The 22,424-nt window shown below is 37.6% G+C and overlaps 1 protein-coding gene across 6 annotated transcripts in view; it reads left to right on the top strand.

Moving 5' to 3' along the window:
• The window catches only part of CHST9 (carbohydrate sulfotransferase 9), a 292,807-nt gene that overhangs the window by 127,509 nt on the left and 142,874 nt on the right, over positions 1 to 22,424 (top strand). For 3 of the 6 annotated variants that reach the window (XM_008979643.5, XM_002757140.6, XM_054244082.2), the window contains one exon: positions 3,953 to 3,991. The exons of the other annotated variants lie outside the window; for them this stretch is intronic. In XM_008979643.5, the coding sequence (XP_008977891.1) occupies positions 3,953 to 3,991 (39 nt within the window). The remainder of the gene's footprint in view (positions 1 to 3,952; positions 3,992 to 22,424) is intronic. 6 annotated transcript variants of the gene reach the window in all.

Below are 22,424 nucleotides of genomic sequence, written 5' to 3'. Positions count from 1 at the left end.
TCATGTAACATAGGGGCTGAGAATTGTTTGAGGTCCTCGTAAAAAAAATTATTTGAGGTATTCATAAAAAAAAAAGTCACACCTTCCAGCCTCCCTTTTGAAACATGAGATGCCAGTATTTCATGTGAATTTTGTCCATTTCTTGCTAGCTTACCATATGGAATTGTTTAATCCTCACAGCATTCCAGAGAAGCAGGCCCTGATCCCCACCTTACAAATGAGAAAATCAGGGTGACTGGTTGATTTGCCTCCAATTAGCATTATTATAGGTATAGTATATCAAATGATGAATTATCACAGACTCGTAATATATATACAACACTTATCTCAGAATTTAGTAGCTAAAAACAACAATAAACTTATCAGCTCACATGGTTTCTGTGGGGGATTCTGGAATAGGCAACTGGATGGTTCTGGGTCTGGCTTTCTCAAGGTTACAGTCAAGATGTTGGCCAGAGCTGCTGTCAGCTGAAGGCTTGACTGGGGCTGGGGAATGGGTTGCTCATATGCCTGTTGACAGTGGCTGCTGACAGGAGGCCTTTGTTCCTCCTTGGCTATTGACAGGAGGCCTCAGTTCCATGCCACATGAGCCTGCCTCTCTATAGGGCTGCTTGAGTGTCCTCACAACATATTATCTGGCTTGCCCCAGAGAAAGTGATCCAAAAGAAAGGAATATTGAAGCCACAGTTTTTGTTGTTGTTGTTCTTGTTTTTTGAGATGGGGTCCTGCTTTGTTGTTCAGGCTAGAGTGCTGTGGTGCAATCATAGCTCATGGTAATCTCAAACTCCTGAGCTCAAGTGATCCTCCTGCCTCAGCCTTCCAACTAATTAGGGAGGCTACAAGTGTGTGCCACCATGCCTGGCTAATCTTTAAAAAATATTTTTAGAGATGGTGGTTTCATTATGTTGCACAGGCTGGTCTCAAACTGCTGGCCTCAAGCAATCCTCCTGCCTCAGCCTCCCAAAGCACAGAGTTTACAAGCATGAGCCATCACACCCAGCCTGGAAGACACAATTTTCTTAAGGCCCAACCTCAAAATCCCACTCTATTATTCCCATAAAATCCTTGATTATACAGTCAGTCTAATTCAGTGGGGATTACACAGGACATGAATATCAAAAGAAGAAAAGATGGAAATCATTGGGCACACCTTGATCACTATACCATATTATTTATCCCAAATACATACACTTCCAACTTTCAGAATGAGTGACTTATTCTAACATAGGTTAAAGACACTCTGAAAGGATGTTTTTCTTTACATATTTTACAATTCAAGCCTGAATACCATTTTTTTAATTTATGAAAATGTCCAAAGCTTCTAATATTCATAAGTGAATAATCAAACAGTAGGCAGTGGCTTGCCCAGTGGAAAACTTAAATGAGGAGGTGTCCTGTCACACTTGGTAATGAACGAGGCCTTTAAATGGATTCTTCATGTTATTTATCTGTTGGAATCATTGAAATAAATTGCATCAAACAAGTCCTCTGGAAATCGCCCAAATGAATATAACATGCCATTAATCAAGGTGCCAGTTAAATGAATTCTACACTTTTGGCAGCAACACAACAGAAGGTTGTACATTTTTTCACCTTATATTTTAGGAGTTTAAAAGACTTGAAGGGCTGGTAGAAACACTTGGGTAAAGTTCACATTTAGCTTCAACATGTGGCCTAACTTCTCAGCAACTAGCTCCAGCTGTAGAATGTTATTAGTTGACAAAAAAAGTGACAGCTGGAAGGATGGCCCTCACTTATCCCAAACCATGGTCCTCTCCTCCACTGTGGTGTTCATACACACCATTGCCCAGTTGCACAGTTTCTTACCTAAGTCTGTAAGTATACTTATGCTTTCCATAGCTTAGCAAAAACCCTGAGTTGACTTCTATTCTATCTATTGCCCCAATTCACTGATTCGACTCATTTGGAGCCTACCAAATTTGACAGAAAAGAAAAGAAGCCATATCCTCAGCTCCACTTCCTTATCACCCACTTACTTCTCAGGCCCTCGCAGTCACTCTCTTGTGTTCTTCACCCACTCTCTGCTAAAACTACTCTCTCACAATCTAGCAGCAATCATGTTAACTCAGCAAGCAGTAGCAACATGCTGTTGAAGACCCCATACTTCTAAAACTTGTGGTACAGGACCCTGCACTTTGTTCAGCTCCCTGGATCTCAGCTGCTTCTGCCTTCCCATGGACCTACATCATAAAACAAAAGTCGGCGTCATGTTACCTTAGTTATTGTCCTCCGCCCACTCCTCTGTGCTGCCTGCCTTTTTGCCCCATTTACTCCTTTGGCTTCAGCCGTCTTCTTATGATGAACATTTCTTGCGTCTGTAATTTCAACTTGGATTTTTTAAATGTATTGAGACTTGCTTTATGACAGAGCACGTGGTCAATCTTAAAGAATGTTCTGTGCACAGATGAGAAGAATGTGTATTCCGTGGTTGCTGGATGGTAGATGTCTGTTAGGTCCATTTGGTCAAAAGTTCATTTAAGTCCACAGTTGCTTTGTTAGTTGCCTGTCTCGATGATTTGTCTGATGCTGTCAGCGGCCTGTTGAAGTCCCCCACTATTATTGTATGGCTGAATCTCTTTTCTTAGATCTAGTAATATTTGTTTTACAAGCCTAGATGCTCCAACAAAGGCCTCCTCCAATGTCAGATGCATATATATTAGGATAGTTAAATTTTCTGACCTCTTACAAGCTCTATGTCCCCATAGTGCTTCAAAGTCAGTAGGTCTAACACTGAACATGTCATTCCCAGCCCCATCACATTCTATAACACCATTTCCCCAACTTTCATCTCTGTGCCCAAAGTCACCTAGGTAACCACTCATCTTGACTTCTCCTCCTTCCTGGCAACTCACATTTTATAAATCGCTGGGCCCTATTATTTTGGCCTCTCCACTGTCTCTTGCATCCATGCCTTCCCTCCTTTCCATTCCCACTGCCTTGACTCAGTCCGCCCTTTCATTACCCTGTGTCTGACCTCTAGGATAGTCCTCCTCCTATGCACTGCTGTAAGTGTGCAAGGTCTTGCTGAAATACCCTGTCCACTTAGCCCATACTGTTTCCTTTGCCAAGAATCAGTCATTTCTCCATTTCAGATTTCTAAAATCCCATTTGTATCTCAAAGTCAAAATCAAATACCACTTTCTCCATAACTTCATGAGCACCCCCTCCTTTCTTAAAATAACTGCTTCAGCCAGGTGTGGTGGCTTATGCCTATAATCCCAGCACTTTGGGAGGCCAAGGCGGGCAGATCACCTGAGGTCAGGAGTTCAAGGCCAGCCTGGCCAACATGGTGAAACCTGTCTCTACTAAAAATACAGAAAATTTGCCAAGCATAGTGATGAGTACTTGTAATCCCAGCTACTCAGGAGGCTGAAACAGGATCATCACTTGAACCAGGGAGGCAGAGGTTACAGTAAGTCAAGATCACGCCATTGCACTTCAGCCTGGGCAACAAGAGTGAAACTTAATCTCATAAAAAATAAATAAAATAAAAAATAACTGCTTCATTATCTCATATCTTTAAGCATTCTATACCTTTTGAGGTACATCTCACTTCATGTTGTATTGTCTGTCCTTTCTATTTTTTCAATGGGTTGTAAGAAGACATAGTCTTATTTAGCTGTTTTCCCCATAGTGCTTTCTATGGGGATTTGCCCTTTGTAGGTTTATTGTTGAGTAAATGACTCTTACTAACAGAATTTTTAAAACCCAGCAGCACATTTAATACATACTTATTTATCTTTGATTTTCATAAATTGGTTTGCAAGCAGTTCTCATGCCTGTCAGCTGAGACCAGTCATCTCTGGAAGCACATTGGACATGGCTAAAGTAGTGATTGTGTTTGGAAATTGCCATAAACTGGGCTTTCATCTTATTTTCATCATATTCTCATGGCTCCATGCTGTAACTTATCTGTCACTTCTCATTTCAGGGAGAGTGGAGAAGAGAGGAGAACAAAAAGTAACTTCAGGTAAGATTTTATCTAATGGACTCCAGCTTTATTTTATTTCCATTTCACCTTTAATATTTTGTAAATTTATTATTCAAAAACTCACACTAAAAGTAATAGTTTATGGTTCTTGAACTGATCAATATTAATTTAGTTAAAATAAATTCATATATTTAGCCTTTTTTACTTTCACATCAATCAGTTATACCCTTTTATGCAATCATTACATTTAAAAGAATATGAGATGGAATATTGTTTAATTTTTCCATGATTATCTATTTAAAGGTAAGTCTTGCAATCACCAGTATTAAAATACAGACATTGTAATAATTGACAACCAGTTTATTTTCCCAAATGACTGTGAATCTCAATTTTATTTCTTAAAACTGCTTATGTATTAGATGTTTTTCAGGACAGTGTTAACTGACAAGCATCTTTATATTTTGGAGGAATTTTAAGAATGCCTTCACTTCTAAATTCATATGGATTCATAAGTGAATTATTCTTTGGCAGAGTGCCATTGCACATACTAGGGATCAATCTTTGCCAACTAATACAAAATTAAGTTTTTACATTTTCATACTTCCATTACTTGCCTTTTGGCTTAAAGTTGTGAGGTAAGATAGATTTTCATTTACCAAATCAATCTTTGCCTAGGAGCAGTGTTCCAGTTCACAATGCCCAGAAATTGCCAATAATTAGAGAGAATGTTAACTTGGCATGTGTAGTTATGCCCACCATCCTTCCCGAGTTTCCACCAACCCACTACTCCTGTGATAAGTGAGAGCTACCAATCACTCCCATCCACTAGCTTCTTTTAGCTTCATTTCTTGTCTGGTAATAAGGTATTATGTGTGTTTCCAAAAAGTCAGTATAGTCAATAGAAGACAAATATCCATCTTAATCTAAAAGTGTATAAAGACCATAAGCTCCTATCTGTTCTCCTTCCTAACCTTAGCATTCATTTCAGATAAATGGGCAACTTAATACTGGCATAAATTTCTTGTTAAATATTATTGTTCACGCTCTCTGGAAATCTTTTAAAGCCAGATCATGAACACACACACACACACAACTGTGAAGGCAAGAAAGCCTCTGAAAGTGTCTGATTCCCTCACAGGTGTCATTACTTTCATTATTGCTCCTTGTGAGGAAATTATTTATACAGCTTCTAAAATGCTATTGCCATGACACTGTAAGTACTGCCTTTTTAGTTAAAGAAAATTCGCAGTTTGGAAGAAAGCTAAATCTGCCAAAGTATTACATCTGATGCCTCTTTAAATTCTCTCCATAGTCATGGCTTCTAAAATTCTGTGTGATCCAGGTTAGAGACAGAGGCAGGACAATAACTCAGGCATCTTCACTCCCTGTCCTTTCCTGTACTCCCAACATGCTAACCTTTCTTTTCAAAACAAAGTGCTAGTCACTGTAATGCTTTGTTCAGTTACTTGCTTAATAAAACACTTTTCAACAATGGGAAAATCTTTAAGGCAACAGCATCTTTGATAGGGAACACAAGTCACTAGGGTTATGAGAAAACTCCCTTTACTAGTGGAATTTTTACTAACTTGCCCTATCTGATTCATAGCTTGTCAATTGCCTGATTTGTATGAGAGAGTAAAGTCAAGAATGACTAATGGTAAAGCCAATATTCTAGGGAAATAATAGAGGTCTCCTAATCATTTCAAAGGACAACAAATCATGCCCTCAAGAAATCTACGTTTGTAAAGATAGTCTGAGTTTTCAAGATTGGAACGTACTGTTTGCCATTATACTCATAAATACTACAGTCAGTCTGTGGTGCTGCCCTGAATGAACGCTTCTTCAGATAAAAGTGTATGGCTCAGATGCCAAAAGCATCGTGCACACTCCTATTTCTGACTTCCTGCTTGGAATTTTTTGCATCTTTGTTCATTTTTCTCAGATTCTATATTCTGCCTCCTCAGTTACTATACACCCCGCACCCTCTCGTTTACAGCTGAGTCCATCTCCCGGCTAAAAAAGACCAATATTAGGTTCTGGGCCCTTTCAATCTACCCTATCCTATTGCACTAAATATATAATAATTGAAACAAAAAAAAATTAGAAAACAATATTTTAGACAGAATATTCCTATTAAAACCAGGACCCACCAAGACACTCATTTTTTGGTTGGTTAAGGTTAATTCTTTATTAAGGAGTTTTGCACTAAGATAAAAGTTACACAGAAGTCACTTTTTGTTCAGGATAAGAAGTAACTTCATAACAAGGAAACGTCTCTAGGACTGGAAAGAATGAGAGTATGTTTGTAAACATATGCAGGGATTGGGTACCCCCATAAAGAATATTGACAAGAGATTCATGAAGAGTTTTGTTAAATCATTGCTGAAGTTTTTTCTAATTTTGTGTCTATGATTCTACTGCCATTATCACCTAAATGAAATGTCTCTACTATGTATATTGGGGTCAACAAAACTTAAGTGGCTTACATTTCATTATGTAACTATTAGTGTAATCTATGTAACTAAGTGAATCATGTTCCACAGATTACACTAATTTAGTTTGGACTGAGTTTCTCAGTAAAGCATCTAGCTGATGATACTAAGACTATGGAATAAAACTGTCCTGTAGTCTATTTAGTGACTTCTATTTAGAGTCAGTCTACACTGATTGCAAAACTGGCTATTGATTCACGTATGCTATTTTCCTACACCAGAAATAACTCACAAGAAAATATGTATAACTTGGTATCATTCATTGTCATTTTTGAAAACCCATTTAAATCATATGCCCTGTGATGCTAAGTTTGGAAGTCTATGTCATATCCATATAATATGGTTAAAAATATCAAAACTAAATTTGGTGGTTTGGCTTGGTAAAAAATATTATAAAATATATGGTGGTATAATGCTAAATGGACAAATATGAGGAGGCAAATGCCTGATGTCATTGATTTCGATTTTCCCTTGATTCTCTTCACCAGAAAAATTTTTTTAAAAGATCAGCTATTTCATAGATGTAAAAATTCCATTGTTTGAAGTACCTTTATCTGATCTGAAGAAAGACCTCTTTGGGGGCCATAGAATTCACGGTATTAGAAAGCAACACAGCATAAAATGCAAAGAAGAATTCTTGTGAAGAAGAGTGCATTATAAATTATTGTTTAGAAAAAGCTATGTTAGGATGCTTATAACGTAAACTAGGGGAACACCATCTGTTAAATCTATATTCACACATTTCCAAGGAGAAGAACCCTTTCAAATTCAGTTAAGTGTAATGGAAAGAATAGCCCTAGTGGACGACAGAATGGAGAAATCAATTGCATATTTTTTGTTTCTGACATTGGAGCATCCTAAAGTTAGAAATGGTTTGTTCATTTGCATAATTTGCAAAAAGCTACCCATTGAGAGGAACAGTGTTATTTTTTTTCTTAACTCAAAAGGTGAAATTCATTATTGGAAATTTAGCAAAGGTAGAACATCTGCTTTGCAAGCTTAGTCCCTTGCTGCTTACAAAAAGTAAGCTTGCAACACACTCAAAAGGACTGAGTGTGGAAATGTTCTACAACAGCAATGGCACCTCCATTTTAAAACTTTGTAACACACATTGAACATGCAGTCATTCAGGATAAAAAACAACAGCTAAGTAGATAATGAATAAAATCTTCCATCTGTGTGTGAATAACGTGTTCACTTTATTATATGTCACATTTATTAAATACAAATAATAGCACATTTAGCATGATTTTTATCTATGCTATTTCTATTTTTATAGTGTTTTTGCCATAGTTCCTACGTACTATCCAAAAAACCTTAAAAATTAAGAGAAAAACCTAATTTGTCATAGTTTTAATTATTGGTGACCAACATTAAACATATGAAGTTAGCAGGTAGAAGACATTGTGACAAATACATTTAAGTAAACTATTATTCTTGAAAAGCTGATCATTTTAGACATCGGCATTTTGCAATATTTTACATGTTTCATTTTTACTTTGAGAATCATTATTCCAGTTAGAATCAAGCTTAAAATTCTTATTTCCTAACTTGCTCATAGCTTATAAAAGCGCTTTTCTTGACAGCAACTCAGGTACCATGAAAGGGGCAGAGAAGGAATCTGAGGCATTTATAAATTGATACTTTCAATTTGATAAATATTCTGATTATCCAGGACTTGTGGTTAACATCAGAGATGCAAGGGTAAATATGATGTGGGATAAATATCCTTAATTCACTCACTCTCAGTTCAGGGAGAAAAGCAAGTACACATGATTACAACATGGTGTCAAGAGTGACTTTTAGAGAATGATGTACAAGGTATTGTGAGGAATTCAGGGAGGGCTTCCTGGAATAGGCAAGACTTGAGTCAATCCTTGAAGAAAGCATTGGAATAGTTTACCAGGTCTGAAAAACGGGGAAAGGACTGGCTGTCCAAAGGAATGTGTTTATGCAAACTAAACAAATTTGAAACACAAAGTAGTTAATGAAAGAGAAATTGCCAGAGAGATGAAGGTAGTGGGAAAAGGTAGTGGCCTATTGAGGGAAAGTTGAGTGATTTAATAAAACTGGAGCAGAGTCATAAACAAGAGGTGGGAGATGTGGCCAAACAGTAGACAGATGCCAGAATCAACAAGGACCATCTGTGCCATTCCATGGAGTTTGGACTTTTCGCAGTAAGTGCTGAAAGCTAATGAAGTGCAATAGAATCCATTTGCATTTTCTAAAAGTCTCTCCAGAAGAGAGATTTCAAAAAATTTCAGTGGAAGTATGGATTGGAACAGAAATTGACAGGAGGTAAGGAAATCAGGGGCCATATCATTTTAATTAAGCTGTCTGGAGAGAACTGACTATGCTCCGGTCTTCCCAACTCTGCATTCAGTGAGGTCGTGTAGGGAGCTTAAAATTGGCCATGGTGGGAGTATTTACATCATGGAAATTGGCAAACACTACAAACCAGGGTCCATTCAGTTTTAAACATTGACCAGTGTGTCCCTGGATCTAGGACTGTGTGATAGCAAAACCTGGGCATTTCCCACTGCCCTGCTATGTGACTTAGTCGTTACTTGGGTTAGCTAATAGATGGCAGAGTTGAGACTTGAACCCAGACCTGGGATCCACATCTGGCCTAACACAGACCCCAAGGGATTGCTGAAAAAAGAAGCAAAATATTTTTTCCCAAGATCCTATGCCCAATGGCCCAGGGTGGTATAAACAAAGTCTCATATTTTTCCATCCTGTAATTCTAAGCTACCAATTTTCTGCCTTGGCCTTCCAGGCAATCCATCTCCAGCATGTTTGCTTTTTTAAGCAGCTTTCCTGAAGACCTGGCTCTCTGAACTATGTTAATGAATTCTATTTTAAAAGGTAAATTTTCTCTGGGTTTATGGTTTCAGAACAATATTTATTGTTGAATGAAATAAAGTCTGTTAGATGCATTTTCCCATCCACAAAATGGAAGACTTACACTTGGGCTGTTCATTAAAATAAGTCCTACAGATTTTATTTTTAAACAATCTTCATTTTCCAGCCAGTCAAATTTATGATAGAGAATGAATAACAACAGAGCTGTGCCACATTATTTTTTAAATACCTTAAATTTTATTGTATAACAGTAGATTTAAAGGAATGTGTGTATGCAAACAAAACAAATCTGAAACACTAAGTAGCTAATGAAGGAGAAATTACCATGCCGCACCACATAGTCAAACTACAGATATGAACACATCTACCTGAAATTCCCTCCACATATTTAATTTGGATTGCTATTATAGTACACCGAACAGGATTTATCCACACACACTTGAGACTTGAAACATGCTTTCTTTAGGTGACAGAGGAGAAATATTATCTTCAGCTGCCTCACAATAAATTTCACAGCATGCCTCATTGTATAGCTGAAAAAGAGAAACTTTTATCTGTGTTGATTCTTTCACAAACAACATGCGTGTGTTTCTTGCACCCAGAAGAGGAAATGGAGAATAATTTCATAATCTGTGTTAGCCAAAAATTACTTTAGACTTTCATCTTCAATTAAATATGGTATTACAAAAATAAGTCACAAGGAATTCTTAATTGAAATAGAAAGTAACTTCAAATATAAATGAACATTCAAGAGCTAGACAAGACAATAAATCTCATCAAGGCAGCATGAGATGAAGCAGTTCTCGACAAAATTAGGCCAGTGCTATTAGGCTCATAGGTATGTGTTGAATGATCAACTAATTTATCATGAAAGTTGTATCAAAGGGCAACCCACATGTGTTTAGCTCTGTATCAGTCAATATAATAATGACAGGAACTACATTCTTAGGTGACATGACCTGTAATTAAGGCTTCTAGGTAAATGCATATTTTGACTATCTTAAAGTGTCATTTATATAAACAAAGGATTACAAATGCACACAGAAATAAAATATCAGAGATCCTCAGGCTGGCCTGTGAAAGGAGTCTTAAGTCATACCTGATTTTCCCACAGAGAAAAAAACGAGGTGGTTATTTCTAAGCAAGAAACAGATGCCTATCTGGTTTTTTTAAACAGAAATGACCACAAACATTTTAATCAACTGTAAATCATACACTTGTATGCTGTACAACTTAAAACCTTCTAAAGTGAATGTATGTCACTTGAGCCATGCAGTGCAGAAGTCAATCATAAAAATTGTCCCATTATTTCACTGAAAATCCCCAGATAAGAGCTTGTGTAGGACAACAGAGAAGTCATGAAACTCTAAGGAAACATGAAACACCTGAAGTCCACTCACCCCAGAAATGAGGTTATGACTTGAGTGGCAGTTGGAGGAATTCCAAGAAAGGCTAAGCCTTAGTGGGAAAACAGACCAACAAAGGGAGGTTCCTGTTGTGAGGGACACCAGAACCACAGGTCTCTTTCAGAAGCAGTTGAGTGATCTGATTAATTAATTCACACTGAGGGATTATAGATGACCATGATTACTACATTATTGAGTGTAGCTAGCATATCTAAATGTTCTTAGAAGTGATCCCAGTGTGTTGGCTTCCATTTGGACCATTTAAAGGATGGGATGATCCTGACCGTGGCCCATGCCTTTGTTTGGACATCTTTCCATTGTGTGAGTCCCTTCCAAATGTCTCTTGAATGCCATCTTCATTTCCTTACATGACTTTACTATGTCCTGGTTATTAATATGACGATAAATCTCTAATACATTTCATACTGCATAGAAACAATCTGTATTTCTCAGTCAGATATAGTCCTTTCCTCCTCCAAAATGTCCCTGAAATGCAATTTTATCACACTTTCTCTGAAAACACAGTTCTCTGTTTCACTGATATCCAGAGACAAAACACCACATTCAAAATCTGACTTTATTTAAATGCACTTTTATCTTGTTTTCTCTGGCCATTTTTCTTACCTAATCTGCTAGCTTTCTTGCCATTGAAAAATGCGCATCCCAGGACATATAGATAAGCAAATATGAACTACATTAAATTGAATATTTTTCCTTAGCCTTCATGGTAGCTTGAAATGGACTATATCTTTCTGGAGCAATAAGAGCAATATAGTTATATGATGTTTAAACATTTTTTAATTTATTTTTTAAAATTGTATAATATACATAAGACTTACCATTTTAATCATGTTTATGTGTGAAAATGTTCAGTGGCATTAAGTATATTCACATCGTTGTGCAACTGTCATCACCATCCATTCACAGAAATCTTTTCATCTTGCACAACTGAAACTCTGTATTCCTTAAACAGTAACTCCCCATTCTTCCATCCCTCTGTCTCTGGCCAGTGTGATTTCACTGTCTGTCTCTGTAAATTTGACTACTCTGGGTACTTGATATAAGTAGAATCATACAATATCTGTGTTTTTGTGACAGGCTAATTTCATAACATCGAATTTTATCCATGTTGTGGAATGTGCCAGAGTTGCCTTCCTTTTTAATGCTGAGTCAACTACATGTATATATTGCATTTTATTTATCCATTCATCCAACAGTGGGCACTGGAGTTGCTTCCACCTCTTGACTATTTTGAATTATGCTGTTATGAACATGGGTGTACAAATATATCTCTTCTGACCCTGCTTTCTATTTTTTTGGTATATACCCCAGAAATAGAATTGCTGGATCATGTGGCAGCAATCAACGTAGGCTGAAAGAATTAGTAAACTTGTAAGACTCTCCAGATTTCATAATTTATTTACTTGTTGGCATATATTTTGTTGTTGCTGTTGCTTTTTACTCTTTGTTGCTTTCTTCTAGATCAGCAATATCCAATAAAAGCACAATGTAAGCCATATATATAAACTTACATTTTGAGTAGCTGCATTTCAAAATATAAAATGCAGTAGGAAAAATTAACTTAATAATATATTAAGTCAGGATATTGAAAGTATTATTATTGCAGCATGCAATCAATATAAGAAATTATTCATTAGACCCTAGAAATGATAGATATGCTAAGCATGTGTATTATAATAGAAAATAGTAGATTACATGATACAATCATTGAAGAAAAATGTAGTCTATGAAAACAGTAAGGTTATGGTTAATGGAAAAATGCTTTACACTACTTCAGATTTAAAAGTAAATTTTTAAATAATTAAAATTAAAAATTCAATTTCTGAGTTGTGCTAGTCACACAGCAAGTTCTCAACAGCCATGTGTGGCCAGCAGCTACTATAGTGAACACTGCAGAGCTGAGCACCCTCACTGGAAGTTAGGTTTTTTTTAAGGCTGAGTCTAGCTCTATCACCCAGGCTAAAGTGTAGAGGCATGATCTCAGCTGACTGCAACCTCCACCTCCTGGGTTCAAGAGATTCTCCTGACTCAGCCTCCCAAGCAGGTGGGATTATAGGCACATGCCACCATACCCAGCTAATTTTTGTATTTTTAGTAGAGGCCAGGTTTCACTGTGTTGGCCAGGCTGGTCTCCAAGTCCTGACTTCAAGTGGTCTGCCTACCTCGGCCTCCCAAAATGCTGGGATTAATAGGTGTGAGCCACTGTGCCTGGACAGGAAGTTATCTTCTTTATTTAACCCAATACAAATGTACAATATATTTTTTAAAGTAAGATATAAATTCATTTGTAAAATGTAATTTACTTTTCTAGGGTTTATCTAAAACATAAGAAAAAATAATTCTTATCTTTTTTATAAAAAAGAGAATCAAAATAGAGATAATCAATTTTTTAAATATAACTCCATAGCAAAAGTATTTAAATAACAGCTTCCCAACATATGTGTATTAGGTCCCAGTTTCACACTAAGTACCAGTAATGTCCTATTCGTGGTATCCTAATTATATTGGTGATGTCTGAATTTCAGTGAGTGTCTCAGGAAGTGTTTAATATATACTTTGCAGCAGTGCTTTCTTTTTTTTTACTGGGTTTTAGGTTCTGGGGTATATGTGAAGAACATGCAAGATTTTTGCATAGGTACACACATGGCAGTGTGATTTGCTGCCTTCCTCCCCATCACCTATATCTGGAATTTCTGCCCATGCTATCTCTCCCCAACTCCCCACCCCCCACTGTCCCTCCCCTATTTCCCCCTAACAGACCCCAGTGTGTGATGCTCCCCTCCCTGTGTCCATGTGTGCTCATTGTTCTCACCTGCCTATGAGTGAGAACATGCGGTGTTTAATTTTCTGTTCTTCTGTCAGTTTGCTGAGAATCATGGTCTCCAGGTCATCCATGTCCCTGCAAAGGACACAAACTCATCGTTTTTGATGGCTGCATAATATTCTATGGTGTATATGTGCCACATTTTCCCTGTCCAGTCTGTCATCGATGGGTGTTAGGGTTGATTCCAGGTCTTTGCTATTGTAAACTGTGCTGCAATGAACATTTGTATGCATGTGTCCTTATAGTAGAACGATTTATAGTCCTTTGGATATATACCCAGTAATGAGATTGCTGGGTCAAATGGAATTTCTATTTCTAGGTCCCTGAGGAATCACCACACTGTCTTCCACAATGGTTGAACTAATTTATACTCCCATTAACAGTGTAAAAGTGTTCCTATTTCTCCACATCCTCTCCAGCATCTAATTGCCATTCTAACTGGCTGAGATGATATATCAATGTAGTTTTGATTTGCATTTCTCTGATATATCAATGTAGTTTTGATTTGCATTTCTCTAATGACCAGTGATAATGAGCATTTTTTCATATGTTTGTTGGCCTCATGTATGTCTTCTTTTGTAGTGTCTGTTCATATCCTTCGTCCACTTTTAAATGGGCTTGTTTTTCTCTTGTAAATGTTTTAGTTCTTTGTAAATTCTGGATATCAGCCCTTTATCAGATGGATAGACTGCAAAAAATTTTTCCCATTCTGTTTGTTACCAATTCACTCTACTGACTGTTTTGTGTGTGTGTGTGTGTGTGTGTGTGTGTGTGTGTGTGTGTGTGTTTCTTTGCTGTGCAGAAGCTGTGCAGTTTGATTAGTTCCCATTTGTCTATTTTGGCTTTTGTTGCCAATGTTTTTGGTGTTTTGGACATAAAGTCCTTGCCAATGCCTGTGTCCTGAATGGTTTTGCCTAGATTTTCTTCTAGGGTTTTTATGGTGTTAGGTCTTATGTTTAAGTCTTTAATCTATCTGGAGTTAATTTTAGTGTAAGGTGTCAGGAAGGGGTCCAGTTTCTGCTTTCTGAGCATGGCTAGCCAGTTTTCCCAACACCATTTATTAAACAGGAAATCCTTTCCCCATTGCTTGTTTTTGTCAGGTTTGTCAAAGATCGAATGGTTGTAGATGTGTTGTGTTGCCTCCAAGGCCTCTTTTCTGTTCCATTGGTCTATATCTCTGTTTTGGTACCAGTACCATACTGTTTTGATTACTGTAGCCTTGTAGTATAGTTTTAAGTCCAGTAGTGTGATGCCTTCTGCTTTGTTCTTTTTGCTTAGACTTGACTTGGCTATGCGGGCTCTCTTTTGGTTCCATATGAAGTTTAAGGTAGTTTTTTCCAGTTGTGTGAAGATGGTCATTGGTAGCTTGATGGGGATAGTGTTGAATCTGTAAATTACTTTGGGCAGTATGGCCACTTTCACAATATTAATTATTCCTAACCATGAACATAGAATGTTTCTTCATCTAGTTGTGTTCTCTCTTTTTTCATTGAGCAGTGGTTTGTAGTTCTCCTTGAAGAGGTCCTTCACGTTCCTTGTTAGCTGTATTCCTAGGTATTTTATTTTCTTTGTAGCAATTGTGAATGGCAGTTCATTCTTGATTTGGCTCTCTTTAAGTCTGTTATTGGTGTATAGAAATGCTTGTGATTTTTGCACATTGATTTTGTATCCTGAGACTTTGCTGAAGTTGCTTATCAGTTTCAGGAGATTTTGTGCTGAGACGATGGGGTCTTCTAGATATACAATCATGTCATGTGCAAGTAGAGACAGTTTGACTTCCTCCTTTCCTATTTGAATACCCTTTATTTCTTTTTTTTTTTTTTTTTTTTTTTTTTTTTTTTTTTTTGCCTGATTGCTCTGGCTAGAACTTCCAGTGCTATATTATATTGAATAGGAGTGGTGAGAGAGTGAATCCTTGTCTAGTGCCAGATTTCAAAGGGAATGCTTCTAGTATTTGCCCATTCAGTATGATATTGGCTGTTGGTCTGTTGTAAATATCTTTTATTATTTTGAGATACATTCCATCAATACCTAGTTTATTGAGGGTTTTTATCATAAAGGACTGTTGAATTTTGTCAAAGGCCTTCTCTACATCAATTGAGATAATCATGTGGTTTTTGTCTTTGGTTCTGTTGTGTGGTGAATTACGTTTACAGACTTGCATATGTTGAACCAGCCTTGCATCCCCGGGATGAATCCTACTAGATCATGATGGATACATTTTTTGATGTGCTGTTGCAATTGGTTTGCCAGTATTTTATTGAAAATTTTTGCATCTATGTTCATCATGGATATTGGCCTGAAGTTATCTTTTCTTGCTGAATCTCTGCCAGGTTTTGGTATCAGGATGATGTTGGTCTCATAAAATGATTTGGGAAGGACTCCCTCTTTTTGGACTGTTTGGAATAGTTTCAGAAGGAATGGTACCAGTTCCTCTTTGTATGTCTGGTAGAATTCAGCTGTGAATCTATCTGGACCTGGGCTTTTGTAGTGTGGTAGGCTCTTAATTGCTGCTCCAACTTCAGACCTTGTTATTGGTCTATTCAGGGTTTCAACTTCTTCCTGGTTTAGGCTTGGGAGGACACCGGTGTCCAGGAATTTATCCATTTCTTCCAGGTTTACTAGTTTATGTGCATAGAGTTGTTTGTAATAATCTCTGATGATGGTTTGCATTTCTGAGGAATCTGTGGTGATAGCCCCTTTATTGTTTGTTATTGCATCTATTTAATTATTCTCTCTTTTCTTTTTTATTAATCTGGCTAGTGGTCTATTTTGTTGATCTTTTCAAAAAACCATCTTCTGGATTTATTGATTTTCTGAATGGTTTTCTGTGTCTCTATCTTCTTCAGTTCTGCTCTGATCTTAGTTATTTCTTGTCTTCTGCTAGGTTTTGAGTTTTTTTGATCTTGCTCCTCTAGCTCTTTCTATTTTGATGATAGGGTATTGATTTTAGATCCCTCCTTGCTTCTCATGTGGGCATTTATTGCTATATATTTTCCTATAGAGACTGCTTTAAATGTGTCCCAGAGATTCTGATATGTTGTGTCTTCATTCTTGTCAATTTTGAAGCACATTTTTATTTCTGCCTTCATTTCATTGTTTATCCAGTCAACATTCAAGAGCCAGTTGTTCAGTTTCCATGAAGCTGTGTGGTTCTGAGTTAAGTTTCTGAATTCTGAGTTCTAACTTGATTGCACTATGGTCTGAGAGACTGTTTGTTATGATTTCTGTTCTTTTGCATTTGCTGATGAGTGATTTACTTCCAATTATGTGTTCCATTTTAGAGTAGGTGCGAGGTGGTGCTGAGAAGAATGTATATTCTGTGGATTTGCAGTGGAGAGTTCTGTAAACGTCTATCAGGTTTGCTTGTTCCAGGTCTGAGTTCAAGTCCTGGATATCCTTGTTAATTTTCCGTCTCATTGATCTGTCTAATACTGACAATGGTGTATTAAAATCTCCCACTATTATTGTGTGGAAGACAAAGTCTCTTTGTAAGTCATTAAGAACTTGCCTTATGTATCTGAGTGCTCCTGTATTGGGTGCGTATATATTTAGGATTGTTAGCTCTTCTTGTTGCATTGATCTTTTACCATTATGTAATGTTCTTCTTTGTCTCCTTTGATCTTTGTTCATTTAAAGTCTATTTTATGAGAGATGAGAATTGCAACTCCTGCTTTTTTTTTTTTTTTTTTTTTTTTTGCTCTCCATTTGCTTGGTAAATCTTCCTCCATCCCTTTATTTTGAACCTTTATGTATCCTTGCATGTGAGATGGGTTTCCTGAATACAGCACACCGATGGGTTTTGGCTTTTTATCCAATTTGCCAGTCTGTGTCTTTTGATGGGGGCATTTAGCCCATTTACATTTAGGGTTAATATTGTTTTTTGTTTTTTTTTTAATTTTTTATTGGATTTTAGGTTTTGGGGTACATGAGCAGAGCATGCAAGACAGTTGCGTAGGAACACACATGGCAGTGTGCTTTTCTTTCCTTCTCCCCTTCACCCACATTTGGCATTTCTCCCCAGGCTATCCCTCCCCACCTCCCCCTCCCACTGGCCCTCCCCTTTTCCCCCCAATAGACCCCAGTGTTTAGTACTCCCCTTTCTGTGTCCATGTGTTCTCATTTTTCATCACCCGCCTATGAGTGAGAATATGCGGTGTTTCATTTTCTGTTCTTGTGTCAGTTTGCTGAGGATGATGTTCTCCAGATTCATCCATGTCCCTACAAATGACACAAACTCATCATTTCTGATTGCTGCATAATATTCCATGGTGTATATGTGCCACATTTTTCCAATCCAGTCTATTATCAATGGGCATTTGGGTTGATTCCAGGTCTTTGCTATTGTAAACAGTGCTGCAATGAACATTCGTGTACATGTGTCCTTATAGTAGAACGATTTATAGTCTTTTGGATATATACCCAGTAATGGGATTGCTGGGTCAAATGAAATTTCTATTTCTAAGGCCTTAAGGAATCACCACACTGTCTTCCACAATGGTTGAACTAATTTACACTCCCACCAACAATGTAAAAGTGTTCCTTTTTCTCCACATCCTCTCCAGCATCTGTTGTCGCCAGATTTTTTAATGATTGCCATTCTAATTGGCGTGAGATGGTATCTCAATGTGGTTTTGATTTGCATCTCTCTGATGACCAGTGATGATGAGCATTTTTTCATATGATTGTTGGCCTCATATATGTCTTCTTTCGTAAAGTGTCTGTTCATATCCTTTGACCACTTTTGAATGGGCTTGTTTGTTTTTTTCCTGTAAATCTCTTTGAGTTCTTTGTAAATTCTGGATATCAGCCCTTTGTCAGATGGGTAAACTGCAAAAATTTTTTCCCATTCTGTTGGTTGCCGATCCACTCTAGTGACTGTTTCTTTTGCCGTGCAGAAGCTGTGGAGTTTCATTAGGTCCCATTTGTCTATTTTGGCTTTTGTTGCCAATGCTTTGGGTGTTTTGTTCATGAAGTCCTTGCCTACTCCTATGTCCTGAATAGTTTTGCCTAGATTTCCTTCTAGGGTTTTTATGGTGCCAGGTCTTATGTTTAAGTCTTTAATCCATCTGGAGTTAATTTTAGTGTAAGGTGTCAGGAAGGGGTCCAGTTTCTGCTTTCTGCACATGGCTAGCCAGTTTTCCCAACGCCATTTGTTAAACAGGGAATCTTTCCCCCTTGCTGGTTTTTGTCAGGTTTATCAAAGATCGTATAGTTGTAGATATGTTGTGTTGCCTCCGGTGCCTCTGTTTTGTTCCATTGGTCTATATCTCTGTTTTGATACCAGTACCATGCTGTTTTGATTACTGTAGCCTTGTAGTATAGTTTGAAATCCGGTAGTGTGATGCCCCCGCTGTGTTCTTTTTGCTTAGAATTGACTTGGCTATGTGGGCTCCCTTTTGGTTCCATATGAAGTTCATGGTGGCTTTTTCCAGTTCTGTGAAGAAAGTCAATGGTAGCTTGATGGGGATAGCATTGATTCTGTAAATTACTTTGGGCAGTATAGCCATTTTCATATTAATTCTTCCTAACCATGAACATGGAATGTTTCTCCATCTGTTTGTGTCCTCTCTGATTTCGTTGAGCAGTGGTTTGTAGTTCTCCTTGAAGAGGTCCCTTACGTTCCTTGTGAGTTGTATTCCAAGGTATTTTATTTTTTTTGTAGCAATTGTGAATGGCAGTTCGTTCTTGATTTGGCTTTCTTTAAGTCTGTTATTGGTGTAGATGAATGCTTGTGATTTTTGCACATTGATTTTATATCCTGAGACTTTGCTGAAGTTGCTTATCAGTTTCAGGAGTTTTTGGGCTGAGGTGATGGGGTCTTCTAGGTATACTATCATGTCGTCTGCAAATAGAGACAATTTGGCCTCCACCTTTCCTATTTGAATACCCTTTATTTCTTTTTCTTGCCTGATTGCTCTGGCTAGAACTTCCAGAACTATATTGAATAGGAGTGGTGAAAGAGGGCATCCTTGTCTAGTGCCAGATTTCAAAGGGAATGCTTCCAGTTTTTGCCCATTCAGTGTGATATTGGCTGTTGGTTTGTCATAAATAGCTTTTATTACTTTGAGATACGTTCCATTGATACCGAGTTTATTGAGGGTTTTTAGCATAAAGGGCTGTTGAATTTTGTCAAATGCCTTCTCTGCGTCAATTGAGATAATCATGTGGTTTTTGTTTTTGGTTCTGTTTATGTGGTGAATTACATTTATAGACTTGCGTATGTTGAACCAGCCTTGCATCCCCGGGATGAATCCTACTTGATCATGGTGAATAAGTTTTTTGATTTGCTGTTGCATTCGGCTTGCCAATATTTTATTGAAGATTTTTGCATCTATGTTCATCATGGATATTGGCCTGAAGTTTTCTTTTCTTGTTGGGTCTCTGCCGGGTTTTGGTATCAGAATGATGTTGGTCTCGTAAAATGATTTGGGAAGTATTCCTCTTTTTGGATTCTTTGAAATAGTTTTAGAAGGAATGGTACCAGCTCCTCTTTGTGTGTCTGGTAGAATTCGGCTGTGAACCCGTCTGGACCTGGGCTTTTTTTGTGTGGTAGGCTCTTAATTGCTGCCTCGACTTCTGACCTTGTTATTGGTCTATTCATAGTTTCAGCTTCCTCCTGGTTTAGGCTTGGGAGGACACAGGAGTCCAGGAATTTATCCATTTCTTCCAGGTTTACTAGTTTATGTGCATAGAGTTGTTTGTAATATTCTCTGATGATGGTTTGAATTTCTGTGGAATCTGTAGTGATTTCCCCTTTATCATTTTTTATTGCATCTATTTGGTTGTTCTCTCTTTTCTTTTTAATCAATCTGGCTAGTGGTCTGTCTATTTTGTTGATCTTTTCAAAAAACCAGCTCTTGGATTTATTGATTTTTTGAAGGGTTTTTCGTGTCTCAATCTCCTTCAGTTCAGCTCTGATCTTAGTTATTTCTTGTCTTCTGCTGGGTTTTGAGTTTTTTTGATCTTGCTCCTCTAGCTCTTTCAATTTTGACGATAGGGTGTCAATTCTGGATCTCTCCATTCTCCTCATATGGGCACTTATTGCTATATACTTTCCTCTAGAGACTGCTTTAAATGTGTCCCAGAGGTTCTGGCATGTTGTGTCTTTGTTCTCATTGGTTTCGAAGAACTTCTTTATTTCTGACTTCATTTCATTGTTTACCCAGTCAACATTCAAGAGCCAGTTGTTCAGTTTCCATGAAGCTGTGCGGTTCTGGGTCGGTTTCTGTATTCTGAGTTCTAATTTGATTGCACTATGGTCTGAGAGGCTGTTTGTTATGATTTCAGTTGTTTTGCATTTGTTGAGCAGTGCTTTCCTTCCAATTATGTGGTCAATTTTTGAGTAGGTGTGATGTGGTGCTGAGAACAATGTATTTTCTGTGGATTTGGGGTGGAGAGTTCTGTAAATGTCTATCAGGTTTGCTTGCTCCAGGTCTGAGTTCAAGCCCTGGATATCCTTGTTGATTTTCTGTCTGGTTGATCTGTCTAATATTGACAGTGGAGTGGTAAAGTCTCCCACTATTATTGTGTGGGAGTCTAAGTCTCTTTGTAAGTCATTAAGAACTTGCCTTATGTATCTGGGTGCTCCTGCGTTGGGTCCATATATGTTTAGGATCGTTAGCTCTTCTTGTATCGATCCTTTTACCATTATGCAATGGCCTTCTTTGTCTCTTTTGATCTTTGTTGCTTTAAAGTCTATTTTATCAGAGATGAGAATTGCAACTCCTGCTTTTTTTTGCTGTCCATTTGCTTGGTAAATCTTCCTCCATCCCTTTATTTTGAGCCTTTGTGTATCCTTGCATGTGAGATGGGTTTCCTGGATACAGCACACTGATGGGTTTTAGATTTTTATCCAATTTGCCAGTCTGTGTCTTTTGATTGGTGCATTTAGTCCATTTACATTTAGGGTTAATATTGTTATGTGTGAATTTGATACTGCCATTTTGATGCTAAGTGGCTGTTTTGCCTGTTAGTTGTAGATTCTTCATTATGTTGATGCTCTTTAGCATTTAATGTGATTTTGGAATGGCTGGTACTGGTTGTTCCTTTCTATGTGTAGTGCCTCTTTTAGGAGCTCTTGTAAAGCAGGTCTGGTGGTGACAAAATCTCTGAGTACTTGCTTGTTTGCAAAGGATTTTATTTTTCCTTCACTTCTGAAGCTCAGTTTGGCTGGATATGAAATTCTGGGTTGAAAGTTCTTTTCTTTAAGAATGTTGAATATTGGCCCCCACTCTCTTCTGGCTTGTAGAGTTTCTGCCAAGAGATCTGCTGTGAGTCTGATGGGCTTCCCTTTGTGGGTAACTCGACCTTTCTCTCTGGCTGCCCTTAGTATTTTCTCCTTTATTTCAACCTTGTTGAATCTGATGATTATGTGCCTTGGGGTTGCTCTTCTTGCAGAATATCTTTGTGGTGTTCTCTGTATTTCCTGCATTTGAGTGTTGGCCTGTCTTGCTAGGTGGGGGAAGTTTTCCTGGATGATGTCCTGAAGAGTATTTTCCAGCTTGGATTCATTCTCTTCGTCCCCTTCTGGTACACCTATCAAACGTAGGTTAGGTCTTTTCACATAGTCCCACATTTCTTGGAGACTTTGTTCATTCCTTTTTGTGCTTTTTTCTCTAATCTTGGTTTCTTGTTTAATTTCATTGAGTTGGTCTTCGACTTCAGATATTCTTTCTTCTGCTTGGTCAATTCGGCTATTGAAACTTGTGCATGCTTCGCGAAGTTCTCGTATTGTGTTTTTCAGCTCCTTTAATTCATTCATATTCTTCTCTAAGTTATCCATTCTTGTTATCATTTCCTCATATCTTTTTTTAATTTCCTTAGTTTCTTTGCATTGATTTAATACATGATCTTTTAGCTCA

This window comes from Callithrix jacchus, chromosome 13 (assembly GCF_049354715.1).
Source record: "Callithrix jacchus isolate 240 chromosome 13, calJac240_pri, whole genome shotgun sequence".
Taxonomy (NCBI): domain Eukaryota; kingdom Metazoa; phylum Chordata; class Mammalia; order Primates; family Cebidae; genus Callithrix; species Callithrix jacchus.
Note: the sequence above shows the minus strand (reverse complement) of the source record. Positions and strands in the feature narration are given on the sequence as shown.